Source organism: Pleurodeles waltl, chromosome 4_1, assembly GCF_031143425.1.
Source record: "Pleurodeles waltl isolate 20211129_DDA chromosome 4_1, aPleWal1.hap1.20221129, whole genome shotgun sequence".
Classification (NCBI taxonomy): domain Eukaryota; kingdom Metazoa; phylum Chordata; class Amphibia; order Caudata; family Salamandridae; genus Pleurodeles; species Pleurodeles waltl.
Window position 1 is genome coordinate 700,210,432 of NC_090442.1, and position 26,758 is coordinate 700,237,189.

At 40.7% G+C, this 26,758-nt stretch overlaps 1 protein-coding gene across 1 annotated transcript in view; it reads right to left on the minus strand.

Annotated features, from left to right (window-relative positions):
• Window positions 1-26,758, minus strand: part of ITIH2 (inter-alpha-trypsin inhibitor heavy chain 2) — a 286,914-nt gene that overhangs the window by 10,805 nt on the left and 249,351 nt on the right. The window contains exons 17-20 of the mRNA XM_069229266.1: window positions 15,983-16,096; window positions 11,085-11,283; window positions 5,968-6,140; window positions 1,520-1,631 (exon numbers count right to left, since the gene is read on the minus strand). Coding sequence (XP_069085367.1) covers window positions 1,520-1,631; window positions 5,968-6,140; window positions 11,085-11,283; window positions 15,983-16,096 — 598 coding nt within the window. The remainder of the gene's footprint in view (window positions 1-1,519; window positions 1,632-5,967; window positions 6,141-11,084; window positions 11,284-15,982; window positions 16,097-26,758) is intronic.

Below are 26,758 nucleotides of genomic sequence, written 5' to 3' on the forward strand. Positions count from 1 at the left end.
TGTCTGCTATGTTAAAAGTGAAGGTGGCTATAATGCACTTGTAATACAGGAGATGGAAAATTTACCATGTTTGTGATGGGATCCACTGAACTCTGATTAAGGTGCCTAATTTGGTAGTCAGTTCTTCATCCTCACTCACATGTCATACTACTTATTTACAGTTGAACCTATCTATTTTAGTCACTGATTGAAAGCAATTGCTGTTTTCTGAGCTTCCAAAGGTTTAAATATTTCTCAAATCATAGTTAATAGCCATTTCTTGCATATAAAATAAAAAGTTGCAACAATTCCTCATAATTTTTCCATCTCACTTGCCACTGTCTAAACTTTATGTCACCGTCTTCCAGTCTGACATTTTTAATCTGTTTCCTTCTCTCTTTGTATGTATGTTTGTTTCAATTTTTGGGGGATTTTTTTGTCTGTCTATCTGTCTGTTGTCTTACAGACTGTGAAACTTGTGAGCATATAATTGCATACTATTTAATAAATATATGTATTGCCTTATCTGAAATAAAAAAATACATAAAGAGACGTTTGAAATACGGCTGTTAATTGTGACTACAGACATGGGCCCATATGTATGAAAAATGGCACACAACTGTTCTAGCGCAGTTATGCAACATTTTTTTCACCGCGAGCTAACACCATTCTCTTACACCATTCAATGCCCATATTTTAGAAACTACGCACAATGGCACTAAGGAATGGCTAGTGTCCCAAAAAAAAATTAGCCGGTAAGGGATGGCATTAGGGGAAATGGCGATAGTGGGTAAAAAATGATGTTAGGCTGATTAGTGGCAAAAAAAAGTCAGTCTAGCATAATTTTCTGATGCACAGGCAGCCTAAAAATGACTCATGTCTAAGTATAGACAGGAGTCATTACGACCAACCCAATGCCCACCACAGGGGACCAGTGTCCCCCGGGCAAGGCCAAAATACCCAGTCATGTAAGGGCCCCATGTAATGTACCCCATGTAAGGGTCCCCAGTGGCACACTACACACATACACATACACTTACCTGCAACTTACCTGGGATGGGCTCCCTCCTCCTGTAGTGTCCCTGTGGAGTGGGTAGTGGTGATGCTAGGGGTTGGGGTGGGCATCTGTGTGCCCATTCCATGGTGTTTCCACATGGAAATGGGCCTACATGCACGCTAACGCCTGGTCTGACCAGGTGTTAAATAATGGTGGGCTTAGCGCCATTATTTAGATCCGCTTCCCACTAGTGTGTCGTTTCAGCGTCGGGTGTTAAATATGACGCTGGGGGCTAGCGTCATTTTTAGGAAGGGAACCTCTACCTTACATCTCATTGACACACGGTGGGTTGGCGCTTCCTGGAAATGGCGATAACTCCAATATTTTGACATTAGACGGGTCTAGCGTCAAACTATAAATATGGAGTTAAGTTAGCGCTGCTTTAGTATCAAAATAAATTATGCTAAGGCGACTCTAACCTTCCGTAAATATGGGCCATAGTCCTTTTTGCCATGTGTACCTTTCATTTATTGAAAAATTTACCTTGTAACTGTGAGCTTGTGGCCTTTCACGTCCATGGTGGCTTCAGGTTTCTCTGGGTTGGAACCAGGTCTCTCATCATACACCTGTACTTCCGGGTCCTGAATAAACTGGCCTAGACAAAAAACATTTAAGAAAGTAAATAGTCTAATGAGATTCACCAATACACGAATGGCATAAAAATTACTGCTTCGCCCTTTTGTAATGTGTTTGATTTGAAAGCAGTGATAGTCAGTCAGTTATCAAATGACACTGCTGTGGGCTTTGATCAAATAAATGTCAAACTCTGGAATCTACCAGGTGGCTTGAAAATATTTAATTACCACAATTGTCAACAATATCCCTCCTATCCATCTAACACAAAACTTCATGCTGATATGACACTATGGCCCGTATTTATACTTTTTTTAGCGCTGCATTTGCGCCGCTTTTTGACGCAAAATGGCGCAAACCTACAAAATACAATGGTATTTTGCAAGTTTGCGACGTTTTTGCGTCAAAAAACGACGTAAATGCGGCGCAAAAAAAGTATAAATACAGGCATATGTTTTTCATCTCCTCAGGCTCAATGTTGTTTGAGAAGATCCCCAAGTGAACTTGGAACCTTCTGACAAATGGACAGACACCACTTCCATGAGGGGTGTTGAACCCAGGTTTGCAATTCAGTAGGTGCTTTCTCTCGATATTGAATTTCTGTGTTCCTCAGCCACTGCCGTGGTATGTCTCAAAGGCAACTGTCAAAGCTGGATTTTGGCATTGATGTGGTTTGCCAAGGCCCAGGGGGCCACTCTTCAGAGGGGTGCATTGAGCTGACTGCATCAAGATCATGCAAACAGCAGTATCCCTCTCACTTGGCGCCAGTGATTCAGCTTAAAGTCTTTTGACTTTTGAAGATTCTAAATGGGGCTTACATGATCTACTTCCATTCATCCCGCAGTCCCTCCTAGAACATCTGGCTCCAGTATCAGAAAGAGGAAAAACAGATTTTGACCTTGAAAGAGGATGGCAAGCTCTTCTAATTTGGGCAGTGGTTGGAGGAGAGCCAGCGATCGTTCAGATTAAAAGGAGCTAGTGGTATGGATTTAAGTCTTCTGGGGGAATTTTTACAATAAAGATAAGAGCAAGTGCTACAAAAGGAGATTAGGTGGGAAAAATGCTCCATTCACTGGCTAGTCCATTGCATAAGACTGACATCTCACCATCACTTTCTCAGAACATTCCTGGACCTGGAAAGACTACCTTTGAAGAAGAAGACCCTGCTGTAAAAAATAGTACTCAAGCACCCAGCGACTGAAACTGCTCTGCGAAGGTGGCTAACCTCCTGTTCGCCTGCTCCAGGGACACAAAAAGCAGATGCACTCCTGATTTTAAAAGGCACCTCTTGGACCCTAGCTGGAGAGAGCCCTGGTGGTTATAAACCTGACCTGAGGACCTTGAAGGTGAAGGAGTGACCAGAGAAACCTACTGAGCAGTTTGAGAGAAGTGGGCCTTTGTCATTTTTTCTACCCCTGGAGGATGCAGACAAGTAAGGCGCTGAGGCTTGTCCAGGGATGTCACACCTAGGTGAGCAAGAAAAACAGGTTGTTCCTGCTCTGAGGGCTTTTGTATTAGTGAAAATGAGTTTTATAGGATCTCACTGTAAATGTATCTTACCACTTTGGAATCCGGTCTGACCTCAGCTTCCAGCCTTCCCCGACTGGAGGATGTCAATAACTCAAAGTGATGGAGGTAAAACTTGGAACTGGGGCAAGGTGGAAAGTCTATCTTTTTTTACCTTGTACCACTAGATAATTCTGGCTTCTGAAAAGTAGACAAAGGCAGAAAGGAAATACTGTAGCCAGGATGACCTGCATGATATTTCTGACCCTCACTCCCTCAGCCTAGAATCGCATCCAACCAACCAAAAACTGTCAGTTTTCAATGGTGCTTTAATTGTCCTAGCCACATAAGGTAGGTAGAGTTTAGCTGAGACTTATGTTGAGACCTAACCAAGGTGTTTTTATTAAGTTGGTAAGCCTGCCCCCTTCCCAAACTGATAATCCATTTTCTGGCACATTCAACTGGGATAGAATTGTGAGAAAGAATTCAGAGCACTAAAACAAGATATTGCCTTCAGAAAAATGCTGAAGACATGATCCCAAGGCTATGTGTTACATTACTGTTGATGCCAGTGCTGTCCTTTTGCAAGTTTAAGCCGAGTAGTTGATATAAGAACACATAACGTTTTCACCTATAACATTATATTAGGCAGCATGACAATATTGTAATAAATGCTTCAAAACAGTCACTCCAATTTGAAGCCAGTAATATTGCCAGGAAAACTATGTGGATGGTTGGTGTGCAGACAACAAAATATTGGAGAAAAACTATAGTGTGGAAACCATAGTGTGTCAAGAATATTGAGGAAAAACATATTGTGAAGGTACGTTTCTATAGGTAAGCAAAGTTTGCTATATATAACTCCACATATAAGCACCTTGACTATATATACACACACACACACACATTGGTACGTAGATGTGGAGTTAAGAATAGTAAATCTATATTTATCTATTTGCACTTAGCTTCTCGAAATTTTGGGCCTCTATATTTTTGACACAATATTCTGTCCACGCAATATTTGTGTTTCTGAGATTCTGTCAGTGATCCTGATGGTTAGCAGTAGATTTGGTAGGCCTGTTTCATTCTTTAAATACCAGGCAGAAGTGTGTCATAGTGTTTGTGGATAACTGCAGTAAGTAAAATGCAATTTGTTTTTTAAACAAATGCCAAAGTGGTTATTAATTACGTAGAACGCTTTTCATGAGTGAGGCATTTACTAGTGAAATAATCTCAGGCAATGGAGTACAATCTGTATTGAGTGAAATAGCAGAATTCTTTTACTGGAACACAAATTTAACATCATAGAATTCTGATATTTTACCCACAGGTGAATAACCTCGTTGAGGTCATAAATAGAGATATGATTGTAAATGGTATGGGTAAATCATCACTGATTAAACAGTTAATGGCAAATTGTGGTTGTACTACACTATTCCACATTCCACACCCAACTACAAGTTAGACCATTAAAATCCTGAAATTAGAAAACTGTGATCTAAGTTATATATATATTGTATATTATTCCCTTTAAAAACTAAAGGTTACAGGGAAGTTATAGTTAGGCTCACATTTTAAACAACTAAAACCATAGAAATTCACCTGTTACAGTTATAGTTATCTCAAGTAACTATGTCTCGTGCCCTAAGGTAACCAGAACTCAAGCCCCTGCCATCCACAGTTTTTTTTGTCAAAAATGTTATTGCAAATATTATATTGATACTATCAATGATGATATCAAATATCTCATGAGTGACGTAATTTGTGGGGTAATTAACAGTGCATGGCAAGGGTGCGGGTTAAAGTTACCTTAGGGTTTTGTATGTTTAAAATGTGAGCCTAACTATAACGTTCCTGTAATATTTGTTTTTTTAAGTGAATTTCTATTGTTTTTTATTTCCTAACTATATCGCCCCTGTAACCATTGTTTTGTTTTAGTGAATTTTTATGTTTTTTTTTATGTAAAGTAATTTTCATTACTATATGTGACTCCAACCACCGTCACGCATGGCCATGGCCTACAACTACCCAAGCTCACGCAAAACAGGGATTGGCCGTCATCCCATGATAACCACCCAAACCTGTGCCGCACATGGTCAAAGGCCGTGGACAGCGGGGGTTGGTCTCATGGATTCGCCTGCAGCCAGTCCCTGCGGCCAACCCCCCCTAACCACTCAACCCGACACTGCACACAGCCTTTGTCCATTCCAGAAGCAGAGCTTCAACTGGGACACCAGCTAAGTGTATATTTGTAAGTGCTTCCTGTTGAGGTTTAATTTCTGTGAAATATGCATGTAGGCCAGAATGGCCTAGCCTTTTATTCATTTTTTGTGGGGGGAGGTGGGCAGCATGGTCCCCTCCCCCGTCTGATTTCAGCCCTTTGGCCCTATCCCTGTCTGTCTGTCTATGAACAGAGTCATAGGACTAAGACACACAGGGGCCGTGAGAGAACCACTTCACAAGTGACTTCGGACGCCAGCTAGTACATAAAGAATGTATTAATTATCAATATAGAGCCAGCGGTCATTCCACAATGTACTATGAGGCAAGTGGATGGAGGTTTACACACCAGTACTTGGTGCACCCTATGTGCCATATAACAGTGAATGTTAATGCAGTAGACACATTAATTTTAAGCTGCATTCATACTGTGCATCATTTTACAAAAGGTGGTCCTTTATATAGTTAAAATAATCCCCTTTACACTCCCATAATTCCTAGCTTCAGGATTTAACATAATAAGGTTACACAATTTTTCGTGTGGGGCTTATTGAGTCAGGTTTATACCACTTTTAGAATCAACTTCTAAGCTGTCCCTATGGACAATGAACCATAGATATTGGCCACTTTACCTAACAATCCGTGGACCACTGGAGAGAACCTGTTGGAGGGAGGAACGTAGATTCCCAAGAAGTCAACATTCACTGGGTGCTTCTTCCAGACCCGGTGTAAAAGGATTACAAAAGACAATTCATCATTCACAGTAATCACAACATTTTTATTTTTCTGCACGGAGACGGTCACCCTATAAAAGACAGAATAAAGACAGACAATGATGTTATTTCGCCAACTAATTTGCTTAAATATACAAGACAATTATGAGAATTTGTATAACAACAAACACAGCGGGTATTCAAATGCCTTGACTTCTGTTATTACGCAGAAGCTCAGATTGCTAATGCTAATATTAGCATCCTTTATCACATGCTGCTTGTCTTTCCATATGATGCTCAATGGATTGCAAATGCAACTGAAGCAAAGCATGAGTGACAGATGAGCGATAGAGTCACGTGCTTAAATGCTCTAGTGCTCGGATGAATGTTGGTACCACAGAAACCTGGGCTCATTGGTTATCCTTATTTATTCTGAATGTATTAGTTGTTGTGCCCCGGAATAGCTAACTGTCGACAACTTGATCCACTTTTCTTTACACCACTTTATGGCTGGAGACTGAACTCAATATACAGCGCCCAACCCTTGTCACGTACTGTTTGTTATAAGTAAGCTGGAAATCCCTCTGCGTTGCTTCTGTGGGCAACTAGTTAAAGCAATCCTATCACCTGATGGAAAACCTATACAATGGGTACTGTAAGCAACTATGTTCTGTTGAGGGCGAGCATTATATAGAATAATACAAAGTACTGCATGTGTGGAATTAATTGGAAAAATCAATACACGTAAAGTAAAAACAAAGGTGGAGCAAAAATCAAGCAGGCTCAAATAACACAAGATTTGTTGTAATGACAAACGTATTATACATCCAGTATATATATTATGTAATAGTCACATATCAAAAGTCCATAGGCGGTGCTGGTGCATTATGTGATCATACAGTGTATTTTTGTACAGGAAAAACACTTATAGTAAGTGTAAACCAGATAAACATAGGGCTTCTGTCAGCTTATAAATGTCACAGCACTCTGTAGAGGTAAATCCTCTATCAGGCTCATGGAAGCAGTTGAATTATTATCAGAATTGCCAGTATCATCAATGGCGTTTCAACCAGACGTTATTCTAGGGCCATCATCAGGACAAAAGGAAGGTAAGGTCTAAGCATGGTGGTCTAAAAAAGACAAGGGGTAAAAAATGACTTCCCAAACGATTTATGGAATTAGAAGTCTGTAAAGGCACATTGGCAAATCAAGATATCGCTCACAGAAAGTGCAGAAAAATGATACATATGAGGGTCTGTAGGATTACAAGGTGACACTATTAAGAAACATTTCACTTTGTCATATTGGGGTAGTGATTAAAGTGATTAGAGGGCTGAAAAACACGGCCAGTGTGTATAAAACAGCTTTTATAGTGTTGTACTGGCTATTCTATGTTTGTAAATATATATATCACAGTTAATGAGAAAAGGCTCAGACAAAATAAAAAGACACCCAATATAGCAAGGTGAATCAACTTGGCCAGAAATATCAATAATTTCTGCAATGTTTACTATTTTCACTGCTATTAACTTTCTTTTCCTTTTTATGACCTGCATGTCATTCTTCCTATTCGTATAAAACACTACCCCACTGATTATGTAGTCAATTTTACATTTGTACATCCGTGACTGTGAGTTCAGTCTGTGTTTCAAACAGATCACTAAAACATTTTTTTATCTACATTTCCCAATTTATTTTTGTACCTTTAGCAGTACTTTTCTATTTTGTTTGGCTTAATTTTTCACCTTTCTATTCTGCTTTTCACTTTTTGAATACGTGGTACTACGGGCATTTTGTATTAACCGCTGTATGGTGCAGCAGCATTCAATTTGGCAGTCCGAGCCAGAGAACATGGACCGTGCCGTGCCTCCTTCCCTAATCTTTTGGACAGTAATTACCATATTTGGGCGGCTTCAACTGAAAATAAATGTGCTACAGTGGCTGTCTCACAAATCTTGTTATTGCAAGTATAAATCTGTCAGTCTCAATCTTTTCACTTTTAGGCCTGAATTTAAGATAAGTGGTGCTGCATCCAATGCTGCGCCACTTTTCCTGCTCCCCTTAGCGTCTCCCTACTGCCATGCCACCATGTGTGTGCCATATTTAATATATTGCACACCATGGCGTAGGATAGGGGCAATAGCGTCAACATTTTTTTATACTATTGATGTACTGTGCAGGATTAGCACCAACATTTTGGCGCTAATCCTGCAGAGTACATAGGGGCCATTGAAAAACAGTGGCATGCCCCCTTTTAAAGCCTGCTCTGTGCAGTCGATAAAAAAAGCCGCTAAAAATGGCACCCTTGCATACATTTTGCCTGGCGCAGGCATAATGTGGCACAAGGGGTTACAAAGTGGCGCAGTGTATGCCACACTTTCGCCACATTAGCGTAAAAAAATTGTTAATGTGGCGATAGTTGGCGCTATGCCCTTCTTTAATTTGGGCCTTAATTTTCTGATAGACCGGCTGTGCCGTCTACCATGGGACCAGTTTGCGATACGGCATGTGAATACACCTTGTGCCAGGGGCCTTTTGGAAAGAGACTTTTTACTTGCTATGTATGGTCATTGTTGGAAAATGGCCTTCTGTAGAGGGTCAACCCTAAACTATTTTCTTTCTCTTCCTCTTTTTCTGACCTCATTTTTGTTTGCTTTAGGACTCTGTGCACTTCTAACCAGTGCTAAAGTGCGTGCGCTCTCTCTCTAAGCATGGTAGTGTTGGGTCATATCTAATGGGCATATTTAATTTACTTATAAGTCTAGTAAAGTGCACAACTTGTTCCCAAGGCCTGTAAATTAAATGGTAGTGGGCCAGCAGCACTGATTGTGTGAACCACACAAGTAGCTCCTTAACTATGTCTCAGGCCTGCCATTGCAGGGTATGTGTGTGCAGTTTACTTCCACTTCGACTTGGCATTTAAAACCACTTGCCAAGGCCTAGGCTCCCTTTTTATTATTTATAACTCATCCTAGGTAGTCCATAGGGCATGGTAAAAAGTAGGGCATGTACTTTAAGTTTAACATGTCCTGTTAGTAAAAAACTCCCAAATTATTTTTTCCCTACTGTGAGGCCTACTCCTCTCACACGCCAGCATTAGGAATTCCTAAATACACTTTTAAGCTGTAATTCCTTATCAGAAAGGAGTAGCTGCTGCATGTTTTATATTGTATGAATAGTAATGATAAATCCTCTTTACTGATAAAGTTGGATTTAGCATTACTATATTAGAAATGCCAATTTTATAAAGTGGGCATTTCTCTGCTCTTCATGCCTGCAGCCTGTCCCCAAAACATGTCTGGGGTAGGTGACAGCTACACTTTGTGCACTCCCTCTAGAGTGCCACAAACACAGGAAGGGTAGGTGTATCTGAGCACTTATCTACATTCATCTGATGCCTCTTTGTGGGCAGGAAGAGTGGAGAGCTGACACTTACACCTGAATAGAGAGTGCATGTCCCCACATAAACAGATGAATACCACCTTCCATAGTCTGGAGTCAGGGCTGGGAAGAAAGGTCCTCTGCACACTTCAAAGACCTTTCTTTGAAGTCTCTCCCATTACAAAGTCACAACTGGGTATTGGTACTGGGTCTCTGACCCCACTAAATTAAATACTTCTGGACCTACAACTGGACTCTGTCAGAAGAACTGCTGTGCTGCAACAAGGACTGTTACTCTGCTGGACTGCTGACCTGGAAGGCCTGCTTTTCTGCTTTACTGCCCTGCTGCCTACTGCTCTCTGACCCTGCTGCAGCCCAAGTGATCTCCAAGAGCTTGTTGGATTGTCGCCTGTTGTTTGATATTCAGGGACATCAAAGTCTCTATCCCTGCTCCTGTGCCTGGTTCCCTGAAAGTGGACCATAGACTTCGAATACGGAAATCATTGCACCTCCTGTCTGTGTGTAGCAGAGCCTCTGTATCGACCTGGTTGTGGGAGTAATATTGGTGCATCACTCTCAGAACCGCCTCATTACCTTGAGAGCCCGATGCATCGGAATCATGCTTCAGCACTGCAGCAGTCTACGAAGGTCGATGCATCCTTTGACTCCATGGGAAAATCCGGCGCATCGTACTTTGGAACTAGCGCATCTCAGCTCCAGTGCTTGTCTTCAGAACTGACGCATCACCATTGCTGCATTAACCAGATCGATGCATCGCCATCCCTGCCAGGGCCCGATCAGTGCATCTCACCAGGCATCTCGCTGTTCTGACCAGAAAATATACTTTGTTTCCCAGGACCTCTATAGCCTGAACTTTTACTTTTGTCTGGTCCAATGTGACCTACAGTAACCCCTAAGAGCGCTATTTGAGTCTAAGCACTATTTAACATTTATTATTTTACAATTCATATTTCGATTTCTACACATTGGCTTTTTGTCACTCTGGTCTTAAGTTATTGATAAAATCATAATCTATTTTTCTAACTTGATATGGAGTCTGTGGTGTTTTCACTGTATTACTCTGAGTTGTTGCACAAATAATTTACACATTGCCTTCTAAGTTAAACCTGCCTGCTCTGTGCAAGCTACCTGAGGCTGAGCACATGATAATTAAGGTTGTGTTGTGACTTACCCTGACTAGGATTGTGGTCCCTACTTTGACAGGGTGCATACCTCTGCCAACCTGAGGCCCGATTTTTAACAGTCATATTCATCACAAATAAATAGGATCCTATTATTTAAATGATAATATATTACATCAATATTATTATTTTCAGGATACCATATTACTTATTTTGTAGTGTCGGAGGAACTGCCATCATGGCTGTTCCTCTGAAGATACAGAGATCACTTGGATGTTTGTAGATAAACCAAATTCAAAAGGTGCTATTAAGAGCATCAACAAATATATCCGGTTATGATGATATTAACATCATGTATGTTATTTACACATTCAAGTCCACCTTATTAGTTTCCAAGCATCAGGAGGCTTACTGTTTGATTGTTCCCTAGAACTAAATTTAAATTATTTATCCAGAAAGCACAAGTCCTTAGTGCAGGTGCTTGAATAATACTGACAAATAAGTCTCACTCACCTTTCCAGTGTTACACGACTAGTCTCAGCCCAGGACATGATGATGTATTGAGATGTATATTTCAGACTGATTTTGTCAGTGGTGATTTCTATTTTCACATTTTCATTTCTGAAATGAAGCCCCACTGTTCCAAAATAGGTATTCAGTTTGTTATTTTTCATCATTTTGGCACCAATTAGCTGTCCATTAACCACAACTCCTATTGAAATAGATGAGATATAAAAGGACGAAAAAAGGTTATTGTAAAGTTGTGATTTTCATTGAAACGTTAAGCAGGAGCTGCAAAACCAACAGGTTTGGCAAACAATTGTTTGAAATTCACTGAGCTTTTGAAGTGCCATTTTTTATATTTCACTCTGGAAACAGTTGCAAACCTGCATAGTGTTCTTTGATTTGCAGCGGATTTGATAAAGTACTTTTAGCACACATCTTTGGGTGAAAATGTGTGACCACGATGCAGAACTTAATACTCAGGTTACTAAATAGATACTATTTGTAGAATAGAAGAAAAATTACAGTTGTTCTAGGTCAGAGGGTAGCACAAAATAATGGATTCGATCCAGCTCACTGTGAGGGGTCGACTACATACAGAAGAAGGTGAGCAGGAAGAGGTTTGCATTTTTACATGGCACAAAGCTATGACATTCTTAACTCAAAAAGATGAACAACCACGTGAGCAGCTTAAAACTGTTCTGAGTTCCCCTCTGTGAGTACATGAGATTGGATTAAGTGGAGGAAGGAGAAATGAGAGATGAAACTGGGTGTGATATGAGACAGAAGTATTGAAACAACAACGAAATAGTGAAAACTGGTAAAAACAATTATATGCTACAATCAAGAATCCACAAAGTTATATTGTTTGTATATCTGCAATCATTAGGAAATTCAAACAAAAGAAACATTTTACACCTGTTGTCTGTGTGAAGAAAAGGGTACAAGTACCCAGGCCAGTAATCAAACTCCCAAATAAGAAATTGAGAACCAGATCACTTTTATAAGGAATTAAAACATAGTAGGGGAAAATATATTGTGCCCTTGAGTTGGGGGTTATTTAGCAAAGGTACATCTAAAACTAAGGTTATAGTTGCAAAGCAGTAATTGTGCAGTTGCCACGTCTGCCTTGTTATGCTTATTTTGATACATTTACCCCTTTGAAATTAAGGTTTGGAAATCTTCAATGAGGAGCTGTTACAAACAACTGTTGGGGCTAAAAATGTCAAAATATTAGTTATGCTGTAGTTTATTGTGAGATTGAATGGTTCATATAAAACTGTGTAATTAAAATAGTGATCACCGATGCCTTCTGCTTAAGAATTATAAAAAAAAAGAGCACGAAAAAGGTTAAATTTGCTCATTTCAATTTAAATTGAAAATTATATCCGCAGATTGCACAACACCTAATCAGGTGATCATATTCAATCAAATAGGTCGTGAGATTCTATATAATATTGCTCTGTATGTAAAAGCGAATCTCTCCACCTCTGGAGGGTAGGTGGATAACCAAGACAATGGTAGAGTATGCCTTACAAGGCCCATCTCAAAATACATTAGTAGTCCACTAAAAAGCAAGGGCCTTCTTTCCTCAAATTCGAACATCTGTGTATCATGTCCTTTGAGGGACTGTCTTACTTCTACTACACCCCCCTTTCATGGCATGTACGGTAACTCACTTGCAGATTTATTTAAAACTAAAGTTTCCAATTTAAGAAGCCAACGTTTTAGAAACTAAGGGAGGTGCTGGCTCAGCTGTGCTACACAATCTTTCTGTAAGCCCCGCCAGCTTTAGGTGTTCACCAATGACTGCCACTATAAATATCTGTTGTCTGTAACTCTATGCAAACTGGCCAAGCCTTTACATAAAAACGCAGCAACTGCTCAGTACCACAACCAGGACGACTGCAGCTGTTATCCAACAAATGTAGGAGTTCTGAGCAGTTTTCGGGATCTCAGGGTTGAAGGAGCAGGAATGATCAAACTGCCAAAAATGTAAGAAGATCATTTTATCTATATAATCTGTTAGCTATACCACAGTTGGGGACCCGTCCACTGCAAGCAATGGAAATGGTATTAAAAATCGGCCAGAAATACATTACTAGATATAAAGCGCCCTATCTGTGACTCAAAAGTGCATTATTTCCTTTCAATTAAAATCTAAACTGCTTCATTGGTTTTATATTGTATTTATGTTATTTACGTTTTACTTTCAAAGCCAAATTTCCACTGCTACATTGTTAGAAAATGATCAGTTACAATTTTAATGTGATATTTCGAAGTGCTTTCTCGCTTCTCGTTTTTTGGATTTCAGTAACTATTCCAATTTAATAATCCAGTCACTGTTTCATCCAAATTGCACGTAAAGTTCTATTCCCAAATGTGTTCATCAATGAATGTTTGCATTTAATGTTTTATTCCAATGTGCCTTTTACTTTGTTGAGAAATCCAAGTAAAAATGGCATTTCCCAGCATTAATTCTGCAGACAAAAATACTCAAGTTCCTCGTATCAATACGTGCCTGTGATATGTGCATATTCACCACCACCTTCTCTGCACTATTGTCCGCAATCCTGGTACTCTTTCAAAGTGCAGAATATGTTACAGACTGACATTTCCATCATAGATACAGGCACACATTTGCGAAACTTACACACAACACACTAAGGGAGCTTGCTGTGCTGCACTAGGTGAAATGGAGAGCGCAGAAATGTGCCATATTTGCAAACATAATGGCACACTTCTGCTCTCTCCCTGTGCTGGTGCACTTGTGACAGCCTAAAGTAAATGCGCAAGCACCCTTGCGCTATGACACATGGGCGCCTACATTGTGGTCAGAATAGTTTTTGTACTGGAAAGAGTACCTCCGTGCACAAAAAGTATTCCTAGAGGCTATTCATAGAGGCTCAGAATTCAGTACGCATGCAAAGACATACATTATGCCAGCCTTGGGTAGTTGCACCATTTTGGAGCAAGCTCAGATTTACAGACTTTAGTAAATCTGGTTTTGTGTAAAAATCCATGGGTGGGTGCATGGGGACACTCATGCTACACCCATGGAACACCTCACCGAACTACGATAACACAAGACAGAGCTATTTGGTGCTTTGGGTTACTTGTTTTTACAACTAAGCCACACAAAGCCATGGAAAATGGGCCTTATTTGGCTCAGTAAATTCTGAAATACATTTTTGCCTTGGGCTGCATCAACAAAATGTCACAGCCCCAATGCAAAGTGTTGGTAAATCTGGGCAACTATTGACAATTAGCTTTCAAATCCTCCATGGTCTTTCTTGCAGGGAAAATAGTCCATGGAGGACAACTCACAGAAGCTTTCATACTGAGGACTGGAGTTCACCAGAGTTGTTTGCTCTCACCTTTTCTCTTCCTGCTGGCCATAGATTGGGTCATGAAGATATCCACAGCAAGGAGAAGAAATGGGATCCAGTGGACACCTTGGATGCAGCTAAACGACGTGGACTTTGCCAACAACCTGGCCCTATTCTCCCATACCCATCTGCAGATGCAAGAGAAGACTGACAGTGTGGCATCCACATCACCACAACCTGGCCTCAGCATCCACAGAGGAAAACCCAAGCTCCTGAAGGCTAACACGGCCAGCACAACTGCAGCCACTCTTGCAGGTGATGCACTGGAGGACGTTGAGGCCTTCACCGACCTGGAAAGTGTCATAGGCAAGTAGGGAAGTACAGACTCCGACTTGAAGGCAAGAATCAGCAAAGCAAGGGCTGACTTAATTCAGCTAAAGAAGATCTGGAGTTCTAAGGACCTAACGCTGCAAACCAAATTCAGTTTTTTTGATACCAACATAAAATCGGTCCTTCTGTATGGAGCGGAAACTTGGATGACAACAATGACCACCATCGACAAAGTCCAATCCAGACCTTCATCAACACCCGTCTGAGAAACATTCTCCAAATCCACTGCCAAACACCATCAGCAACCACAACCTATGGCAGCAGACTTTCCAACTCCGTGCTTAAGTAAGAAGAAATCATGAAAAGATGCTGTGGGTGGATAGGTCATACCCTTTGCACCCACATAACACCAGCAGGCAAGCCCTAACGTGCACCCCTCAATTAAAAAGAAAAAGAGGAAGGCCAAGAAACATCTGGTGCTAAGGCAGCAAGGCTGACTGCAAGGAGACGGGTTGCACTTGGAGTCAGACTGAAAAAAAAAGCCCAGGACAGAGATGGCTGGTTGATTTCCTATACCCCAGGGGGTATAATAGGCTTAAGTAAGTTTAAAGTTCATATCAACACAACATGAATCATTGGGGCAAACCTCCTGTTGTCGTTTGACTCCTCCAGTGAACAATTTTTACGTGGTTTACACGGAACACTTAAAGAACCCTATTCCCTATATTTAATTATTAATGACAGCTAAATAAATACATGGTTAGATTTGTAGTTCATGGTTTGAAGAATACAACGTCTTTATCTTTGACAAAGGGAACAGATGTGGCAGGTATAACTCGACTTTTAGTCTTGCAACTCTCCCCCATTATTACCTTTGACTATAACATAGGTCTGAAAAGGTTCTTGGAGCACTGACTGGACTTTTGTGATATGTAGAATATGGAAGGAGATGTCAGTCCTATGTCATTAGCACAACTGAAATATGGTAGCCTACGCTTTTACTTTGACTAGTGACCCTGCCTGCACTGCAGTTTGATTACTGAAGGATTTTATTGCCTAGAAAGCTGTAGACAAAAATAGTTTTAACACAAATAATGGAAAATGCAGATTTGTAAAAACATCATCAAGTGTAATTTTCATAAGAAATGCTGCTGATTGTAGAAGCCTGCAAACTAGCTATGAAACTAGTCGCAAGATACACAATGTTGTGTGGTAACGTTGGAATTTTCATCCTTAGGATGAGCTTACCTGTATCAGGGTCGGAGATCAGGTTAAAGATTTTACCAGGTTGTGAGTCAATATTGAAGCATACATCCATCTGGCTTTTTGGTAAATGAACAATAAAGTGCGGATCACCATCAACTGAAAAACAAATATAAGGTGTAAAATCTGTTGTTAGATTAATATGGTAATGACATACTGTTGCATTTACTCAGAATAAGACAGAACATTTTGACTACACAGCCATTTGTTAATTGTCTGACATCATGATCAGAAAGAAAGGAGCCAAAGGACTACTAGGAGTCTCATTTAGAGTTTGGCAGACAGCCAGCAGTTGGAGGAAATTACGTTCGCCACCGGACAGATTACCTCCCTCCATATTTATTTATTGCCACTGTCCTGGCAGAGATCTCTGTACCTTCAAAGTAGATGCCACCACAGTGGCTCCTCTGAGGGCACTAAAGCTTCTTGAGTGGTGCCTTGCTTCATGAGGCCTCTCAGCAAACTTTCTTGTTTTACAAAAAGAAACTCCTAAAGCAGTATTTGCATCAACAGCCCAAGTCCATTGGGCTGCCAGTATAATATTTCTTCCAGCAGAGCAAGTGGGGGCACTGCATACACAAAAACAAGACGGTACGCTTGGCTCTAGAAAGAGACTGTCAGTTTGGTGGACAGGGTACTCTAACACATTTGTGGTGGAGTACCCTGTCCGCCAAACTCTAACTAAAGCCATAAGTGTCCTAGTAACTGTAATGTATGTTCCTAGAGGGCACACAAACCACAATGCAAACAGGCCAAGGATTTTTACCTTTCTAGTCTTCATATGCAACTGTAATTCAAGAAAGAAGGATCAGGGAGAAATTTGCTCTTCGAATATAGGGGTCATTTAGGCCACAGCAAACTTCAAATTGGCTGCCAAGTGATCATGGCTCAAGCTACATTTTTTGTTTTTCTTAGAAAGAAATGCCCAAAATCAGGGTATGTATGAAACAAAAATGTTAACGTCCATGAGGTGCAGAGTGTTTTGTTCCTGTGTGCATGGGCTATGGAATATCTTTCCTGCCAAGGCCTGCCATGTCTTCCCAAGAAAGGCTTGTACAATTCAGGGCCAGCCTTTTCAAGGGTTGACCCAGCAGTACTGTGGCTGATAGTTTGCCTGGTCAAGGGTTTGCAATGGAAGAGGCAGCTGAGGCTGTGCTAGTTGTTAATCCACCTCTATATGTGGCAGGGGTAGGGCAAGTTTCCTGCCAATTATGGATCTTCCTTCTTCTAAACCCTTTATTAATTGCATGGAGAAGAAGATGAGCCATAGACCACTAAATAGCATTTTTTGTGACATGCATTATCCCAAGACCAAGGAAAGTCATTATTTTCAGAACACTTCCATTTGATAGGTCTGAAAATGTGTTGTTATGTTGAAAGGTTTATGTGAGGATCAGGTACACAGTAACCTGAAATCTTTAAAATGGAGATGATTTGATAGGATTGGGAAATTTCATGCTTCACTGTGTTACACAATCTTGGGTCAAGGTGTTTCGAACAAACCTATATTTGCGTTGGCTTCTGATAAGTATCTGCAGGTGTTGCAAGAACTGATCATGAATGAGCAGTGCCTAAGACTTAGATCGTTAGCGCTAATTTTGCACATATAATTTGAGATTGGGTTCCCTGCTGTGTTGTCTGAAGCTAGTAGTATTTACTATGCCTTTGATAAAGTCTAAACATTAGGAGAAAAGATATTGTGGCCTTTATGCCAAACCTTACCTGATACCAAAGTATATGTGCTGTTGGTCTACAGAGGACTGGGAAGTGCATTTTGACCTAATGTTCTCTCCATATAAGAACAAGTTATGTTTAAGGTTCATAATTTCTTTTTCACTTCAGAGTTTCACTGCAAAGTCTTTTAATTGTATTAGTTGGCAAATTGCCACTGAGTTTTGCACTCCAATGAGGACATTCTTCCTCTTCTCATGCCCTTGATATATCAATCTGAGAAACAATTGGTTGAGGCCAATTATCTTACTGTACAGGTTCTAACAGAGTTATGTATGGCTGTTGCTGCTTTCATCACCACATCACTGTTATCACATAGTTACTTCTATCTAGCCATGAGGGACTCATTTACAAGCCCTTTGCACCACTGCTGTGTCATTAGGGTCGAGCGTGCAAAGCGCTCTGTCCTTGTTGTTATCTCTCCATGGGCTTGTTACCATGCTCATCACTTTGGTTGGTTTGTGGGCTTGCCTTTTAAAATTCGCCTCATTTGATTAGTGAAAGGCATGCATATGTCATGCCTCTTCCGGTGTTTAGCCCTCCTCAAGCGCACCAGCTAACTACTGAAAACATACAAGGCTCCATATTTTCCATATGGTTTCTGGACTACTTTATCTCTTTGTTTCGTAGGCAGCACAATCTCCCTTTGCATGACATCGATCCTGTTACATAGATAATTGCACTTTTGCCGAAACGTTTCACTGCGAGCTAACTTCTGTTTCCTTTCGTGTGTTTGCTTCGTGGCCGTCGGCTCGTTTTTTTTTCCTTTAGTTTTTGAAAACGATCTCTTAGCTGTGACAATCATTCACTGGTCATGCCGCTGAACCCCATACCGGATATGCTGCAAGCTGTTCATAAAACATTTATACAGTATGTTTAGAATGCCAAAATTGTTCAATAAAATGTTACGCTGTTCCTAGCTTCAAGTGCAAACTCATGTACTCAGCATTTCAGCAGTTCACAGCTATTGGGAGCCTTCTTTATGACGACAGACCCATTAAGTGCTGATAATTGTGTGCTGTGTTTTATGATTCAGTTCTACTAACAAGATGAATGATTTGAGGTTGTATCCTTCGATGACAATTTCTACAGCACCGTCATCATCCTTTTAGGGAAAACCTATTTTTATTATTCCATTCTTGGAGGTAATTTGTAAACAAATAGGGCTTACATGAACTTGCTATAGGCGTGCCTTGAGTTGTATTATTTAATAAAATGATTATCTCAACATATGTTCTGTAGCACTGTGCCCAGAGCTGGAGTTATTTTAAACAAGTTGTTACTTACAACCCATGCTGATTTTGTTCCTAAGTCTTCAGGAAAAAAAATCCTGCATTCAGTAAGTCAGAACATTGATGCACTCCTACATCTGCTCCAGCAGATTAACTAGCTTCCCTCAATGTGATAGACTTGGGTCATTCACTGGTTATCATACATAAGTGGCTCTATTTTTCTTAAGAACGTTCATTTCAAAATGCAGAAGAGCCAAAACACTGGTGGTATGCTTACATGTGTAGATTGAGTATTGTCCAGTTTTATATGTCCACCTTGTATGCTCTTAATTTATTAAGTGATTGTTGTTTCTGTTTAATGATCAAATTGCATCATGTATGCCTGGTACTATTGGACAAAACTATTTTGCGACATAGGTGAAATGTGTTATTTTTAAAAAACCTGTCCGCGGAGTGAAATTTGTGTACAGAAACTAAACAAATTTGCTTTGCATGCAAACTTTTGACGAAGACAATTTTCACAGTGTGTGCAATTTGTGTAGTTCTCCCTGTCAAAGCGGCGTTGGGAGAACCACCCCAATCGTCTGCCTTACAATGGGATGTATCTTACAGTTATCACTGGACCTCGTTTCACGAGGGAGAACTACACAATCTACCAAAACTGCACAGTTGGCAGTTCGCGGTCTTTTTTTTCTTCCACAAGCAAACTTTGTGGAATTTCATTGGAATCCTGTATCCCACAGAATGAAAATAATCCATCCAGTAGGTGAGTCAATAGTGCAATGAAGACTGTGAATGATTGTAGTGAATACATGTTTGACAGCAGTTTTTTTTTTTAAATGTCAGAGGAATAAATATTGAAGACTCTATGATGAAATTAAGATTATGTTTGCGTAGTAGGAAAAAAATAATGGCTATTGGGACCAGTAGGACATAGAGGTGACTGCATGAAACCTTAGCTATGTCCAATAGAAATAATTGACTTTGTTTAAAAGGGACCGTGGAACAATGATAAAATGATTCTTCATGCAATAACTTACAAAATGTTACAGATGGACATTTTCTTGATCAAAGTGCATTGTCCCTGTCGACCCCTTACTTGCAACACAAATATGTCAGAATGTCTTTCTATACCTGTTTTTGTAGTAATTGCTGAAATTTCCATGATTTTGAGGTGCTTTCGCATACAGTGGCACCTGTGGTTTAAATTTAGGTAGTTTTCATTAGCTGCTTTGATAGAAGCTGCTATTGCTATTTTTGATATAGGAGTTCGATAACGTTACGAAGAGGAAAAGTATTTAAAGTGGCTTAGAGAAAGACCTCGAATTTATGATTTGAACCCATCACACAATGTACCTACTACATACACCAGAATCCCCTGTGGTGTTTGTTCTGTGTCAGAAAGTGAACTTTATGCTACTTACCCAGGTCCTATCTGTGTTCCTTGTGTGAGGAAAGCTTCCATAGTTGTGCTCACATGGTACCTATTCTCTGTGTGTTTGTGAAGCATGCGTTGCATCAGCATGAGTTTATACCTGTTCTCTCTGCTGGGGAACTATGCATTGCTGATGCCCGTGTGCTACTTGTGTATCTAAGGTAAGCGTGCACACCTGATTCCTGTGAGATAACTCCCTTTTGTGTGTACAAAGTAAGCTTCACCACTGATGGGAAGGTGGTACTCGATCTGTGTGTGTACATGGTTGTGGGAACAGGTCTCCTAAGGATTTCCATTACCCAAGAGTCAAAATGATTGGCTTTGCCAAAGTCTGTTGTTAGTGGTTCTAATCAAAGCAAACACTTCACAGGAGAAATTAATATGAGTAAAGTTCAATGATTGATAAAGCCGTTGGGTCTGACTTACATTTGTAGTTATTAACCAGACCAATGGTAAATGCTTTACGTTCGTCCCTCCTTGGGGAGGTTTTGTTACCACCTTGCAGACTGACCCTGTTACATAGATAATTGCACGATTGTCGATACGTTTGACAGTGAGAGAACTTCTTTTTCCTTTTGTGTCTCTCCTTTGCGCTCATCGTGGCCATGGAGATTTAAATCAGTTTGCTTTTGTCAACTAATGTTTTACTTTTCATTTTCAATGTATTTAGCAAGAAAAGTCCAGTTAGGAATTTACAACGCCAATAGCTCTAACTGAAGCAAATGTGAGACGGATTGCATTGGAAATGCTTGTTTGTTATACGCAGCCGTGGCGCTAGCAATGCACTGCACTGCTCCAGATTTATAAACTGATGCATTGGGCCTAATGCATCAGATTATATCTGTGCCAGGCATAATATATGCAGGGTAGGCGTTACCAGGCAAAACATCATGCAAAATTGACACAGTGAAATTTACATTCACTGTGTCATTTTGCGACTTCCCTGAGTCAGAATTTTACTGTCTGGTCAGAGCAGACATAAAAAAAATGTATGCAGGGCTTTTTCCAATTGGAGCCTTCTTGCATTAGTGGAGTAGTGTCATTTTTACAATGCTACTCCAGCAATGTGTGAGTTTAGCGCCAAAAGATGCATCAGAATTTCTGGTGCATCTGTAAAAACATGCACCATGGAGCTCTGTATTGTAAATACAGTGCAGGCTATAATTGACGATTATATTGGCCAGAACATGCACAATTGTGCCCAACAGAGCAGATAATTTAATGCCAGTATGGATACACTCATCTCAGGTTACTTTCCTGAGTCTCTCTTATTTTGGATTCTACTTGAACTTTTTCTCGGCACTCTGTACTGGCTTAACTGCCACTATGAAGTTTTCAAATTTTGCACTTCGGCATTACTCCACATTACATGCTAGAGGCCTGATTAGGAGTTGCACGGTACTGGCGAAGTGTAAACTCTACATCCGTAATTACCGGTACTGTGTGTTAACACTCGGGCAGTGCCCATATAATTATGAGTTAGACCCCTTGGAAGGGGAATAATTGTGTGGGCACAGAAATACGTGCAGAATTTCGCACAGTATTTCCCATTCAGAGTGGTTTTATGTTCCCAATTACCTCCTGCATCGAGCAAGAGGTAAATGGCCGCTGGGTCATCCTTCTGAGGTGGGTGTTAAGGAAGGATTGTTGGTAGGGTAGGGAAGGGGAATATGCCCTGGCATTAGGGAGCATGCCTTTGCTTGGAAAAGAGGTCGGCAGGAATGGAGGCAACGTCCTGACTGTTGTTGCAGTCGAAGCTTCAATCGATAATACCTGCCAGAATTTCCAGTCGATATGATAGGTCCAATGTTCAAGCATCCAGCAAAACCAAGCCATTCATTATCAAGCAGAGCGGAGTACCACATGGGAATTCGGCTCTACCAAACTCATAATCTGTGTATGAGTAGTATGTAGCCCTGAAAAAGTTTGTTAACAAGAATGAAACATGTTGACGCTTTGAAAACGGTTGACTTATTCTACGTTGATAAACTAATTGATGTGATACCACAGTTTTGTTAAATGAATAGCCAACTATGTCTAAAGGCATGGACCTACTGTAATTTCTTCAGTTGGTGTGTTGGACGTTATGGCCCATGGAAAAGCCATAGGAGATTTAAACACAACAATGATGAATATTCAATATGTTGAATTGTTGAAGAAGACAGGTGGGGGTGTGGGTGACACAACCCCCTGAAACTGCATCAAGACAAGGGGTTTTAGGAGGGGTGGGATTGTAGCTGCAGATCCCACCCACCTTTTGTGAAGATGGGGATAGTAATGTCTTGATTTTCCACACATTTAGATAAGGCATGAAGGGAGAACAAATCTCACTCCACCCGTGAGAAAAGTAAGGGTGGGTACACAAGACACTAAGGGCCAGATGTAGCACACAGGTTGCACGTCGCAAACAGCTAACTTTGATGTTTGCGACGTGCAAACTGCACTTGGCAATGCACAAAACCCCTTTTGCGATTCGGTAACCTGGTTACCGAATCTCAAAACGGGTTTGCGAGTCGCAATTAGGAAGGGGAGTCACCTTCCTAATTGCGAGTCGCAGTGCAATGCCAGATTGCTTTGTGACCGCGAACGTGGTCGCAAATCAATCGCAGTTAGCACCCATTTCAAATGGGTGCTAACCCATTCGCAAAAGGAAAGGGGTCCCCATGGGACCCCTTCCCCTTTGTGAATGGCATTAAAAACATTTTTCCAGAGCAGGCAGTGGTCCTATGGACCACTGCCTGCTCTGAAAAAATGAAACGAAAACGTTTAATTTTTTAGTTTTGTAATGCATCTCGTTTTCCTTTAAGGAAAACGGGCTGCATTACAAAAGAAAAAAAAACTGCTTTATTTAAAAGCAGTCACAGACATGGTGGTCTGCTGTCTCCAGCAGGCCACCATCCCTGTGAGTGCCGTGAGTCTCAAGGGGGTAGCAAATTGTGACCCACCTCATTAATATTCATGAGGTGGGCATTTGCGACCCCCTTGCGAGTCGCAGATGGTGTCAGGGACACCATCCAACATTCCAATTTGCGACTCGCAAATTGCGAGTCACTCTGACTCGCAATTTGCAAGTCGCAAATTGGAATATACCTACATCTGGCCCTAAGTTTGTCCTCAAAAGGCCCATCTCTATGGTAAAAGTTGCCCATCCCCACCCTCCCACCTCTTAGACTTTTGGCATGGATCCCGACAAGTATGCACCAAATTTGGCACTCAGACATCACAAAGCTTGGTGCAAATTGGACAAGGGAGGATGCAGTTATTTAGGGTGAAAAAGGATTCCCTACAGTATGAGGTGTTAACCTGAACCATAGAGGCACAATTGTGACTACTTATATTAAAGCAGATAGCATTCTATTCAGAATGCTCCATTTAAAATTACATACATTCATTAACTCAATATAACGCATCAGTTTCATATTATACTATGTAAATAGATGCACTTTGGGCCATATGTGCGAACACTTTTTCCCATAGACACAGAATGGGTAAAAACCTTTGCTTCATCTGGCCCTTTATTGTTTAACAAAATATACAGAGACCAAAGTTAACAAGCATTTCTGTTGTTAACTTGACCTCATTATTTTTACCTTAACCAAGGAAATAAATTGTTTGCCAGCCAGATAGAATATTTTACTTTCTTGAACTAAGAAGAATTGGGTCAGCTGACAGCGTCCTTCAATTGCGAACCGGGTGCTAAGGCATGTGTCAGTGCCCTAGTCCTCTGAGACCCACCGTAATTTTCAGGGCAATGAGGATAGTGGCAGCTGACTGTGACTCATATTTCCAACTGAGAAGTTGGTTTTGAGACAGTTGTCGACTGCCCAAGTATTTTGTTTGGTTCAATAACCCTCACCATTTGGCAAGCAGGTAGGGGGTGTGTGGGGGTTTAAAAACACCATCTCTTCTCTTGAGCAAGATGGGAAAACCAGTACACCTCCCCTTTTACACTGAGCAACATGGAGGTAAATTACATTAAACTGAAATACCAATAGTCAGGGGGTGCAACTATATAATACCACACACCTGACTTGCAAATCCATTTTTTAATCTCTCCTGCTGGTTGAAACCAGGGCCAGCTTTAGGGTGGTGCGGCCGGTGCAGCCATGGGAGGTGGGGGAGGGGCGCTGTTTTTAGAATATAATTTATGGGTTTAAAAGAACCTGCTGCAGAACTTCGTGTGTCCAGAAGCTTTCAGTAAACTATAAAAATGTCAAGATAACTCTAGTGATTAATGTTCCTGCCAGAGCAGGAGTTTTGTTTAGTGGCAGTAGTAGAGAAAGGTGTACTATGCACATGACAGAACTGTATTTTATGTGGATAGCTCAGTGGGTTACTACTTTTATCACAGAGATCCCTTTGTTACACACAGTTCAATCCTAATATAGCACAGTGATTTATGAACTGTCATCAAAGACCTGCATGCAAACTGCATAATATAGGCTAGGATGCTATTTTTTCACAGTTTTTCATTATCTATTCCTAACTTTGCTGAAATGCATCCGTTTTGGTACAAATACCTTCTTATTAGTTAAGCCAGCCTACTGCTAGTTATTAGTTAAGCCAGCCCCAACCAGCAGTTTAAAACAAATGAAGCATATGTGAGAGAGGGCTATAGAAAGATGAGGGGCACTGATAGAGGGTAGAAGTGAGGGAATCCGTAGAGAAGGAGGACATGCCAAAATAATTGTTGCAGTGGGTGCCATCAGCACTATAGCCAGCCCCGGTTGAAACACTGGGATAGGAAAGATTACAATGAGGTTTTCTGGAGCAACAAACTTCAAACTTTGCAAGCAAATGCAATGCTGATTTTTTTATTAGCTCTCATGATTTTTGCAAACAGTGGGAGAGAGTTTAAAACACATTTGGTGGAAAAGTATGACTACAATTTCAACTGAAACCTCTGCTGTGCACTATCCTGTAGGGGTGTTTTACTCCATTATGTATTTATTTTACACCAGAAACTTCTGAATGGATTTAAGCCAAAGGCCAAACATTGCATAAAAGTAGCACTTTATTCAGAAAGAGTGCTGTCATTGGTTTGGTGTAAATTCGTTCTGTGTGTTTTGAGCTATAACTCTTTAAAAATGTTGTTGGGTGGACTTGAAAGGGTTATCAGTTTATGGCTGTACCATTTTAAATCTGGATTCAGACAAATGTCAGTCCTGTCAATCACATTTGAATGTTTTCTCAAATGTAATATTTGTTATTTTTCTGTAATCATGAAAATGTTATTGTTTCAGCTTTCAACAATACAGTAACACAAAACAATTAACAAATACATAAAAGCATATAAACTAAGAGTCGCATATCGTCAAATAATCTTTGTACCTTTGTTTCCAGCAGCTACATGTTGACATACTAGCAAAGTCAAATGCGTAAGAATAAAAGGAAACCATGGGCGCTGTGGTACCCCCAATAATATGTATTCCTGCTAAGGCCTGGGCATTCCCAAGGTCACTGGCAGTTCCTTCATCCATAGGCAGACTGCCCATAGGTACGAAGCTATGGAGTTAAAAACATATTCGTCGCCTGTCCTGTGGCAAAACGGCAATACCAATTTACACATTTGATCTCACGTAATCCAAAAAGGGGGACAGAAGCCATCTTTTGTGTGCTGAGTCATATTTTGTATAAAACATCAGAAAGTGCAGTAAGTTATCCTTCCCCCTGAACTTACAATCGTAATATTCAACACTTGTAGCAATCCTTGAACATCCGACAAGGTAATCCCTGGCAGGCGAGATATCCCATCATATCCCACTTAAACTTAACATATGGGGTACGTTTTTACTCATGATGGGTCGCATCTAAGTTAGACATATTGGCAGGGCCATATCCATTACTGAAATACTTCCCCGTTATAGATCCTGGCCTTATCGTGGGGAGTTTTTTCTCCCACTTAAACTCAAGGTAGTGCTCCTGAATTAGTTTAGCAGTATACCACCTTAGGATGCATGGTCAGACCATAGGAGCTCTAGTTGCAAGTTGCTTAGTGTACGTTCTACGCAGGCCAGCCAGGTTTTCCTACCATGACCACAAGCGTAATCAGCGCCTGCCAAGAATTTTAGATAGTTTGTTGCCTTTGGGCTCATCAATAATATAGCACTGGTTTTAGGGCTGCTACTTCCACTAAGGGCCTAAGATTGAATTCTGCACAAAGTGCTAACAGAGTTCCAGGACCCAGTCTTGACAAGGCTCTAAGAAAGTTATTCTTCGCCATTTGTGGTGGGTGCAAGTTTCTGTATCCCCAGATCTCAGCCCCATAAATTGCTGCTGCTACTGTCTTCCTTTTGTAGATTTGAGGGATGGTGCTAATACTCTTGGCACCTGCCTTGTGCCTAAACTTTAAAGCTGCCCTGG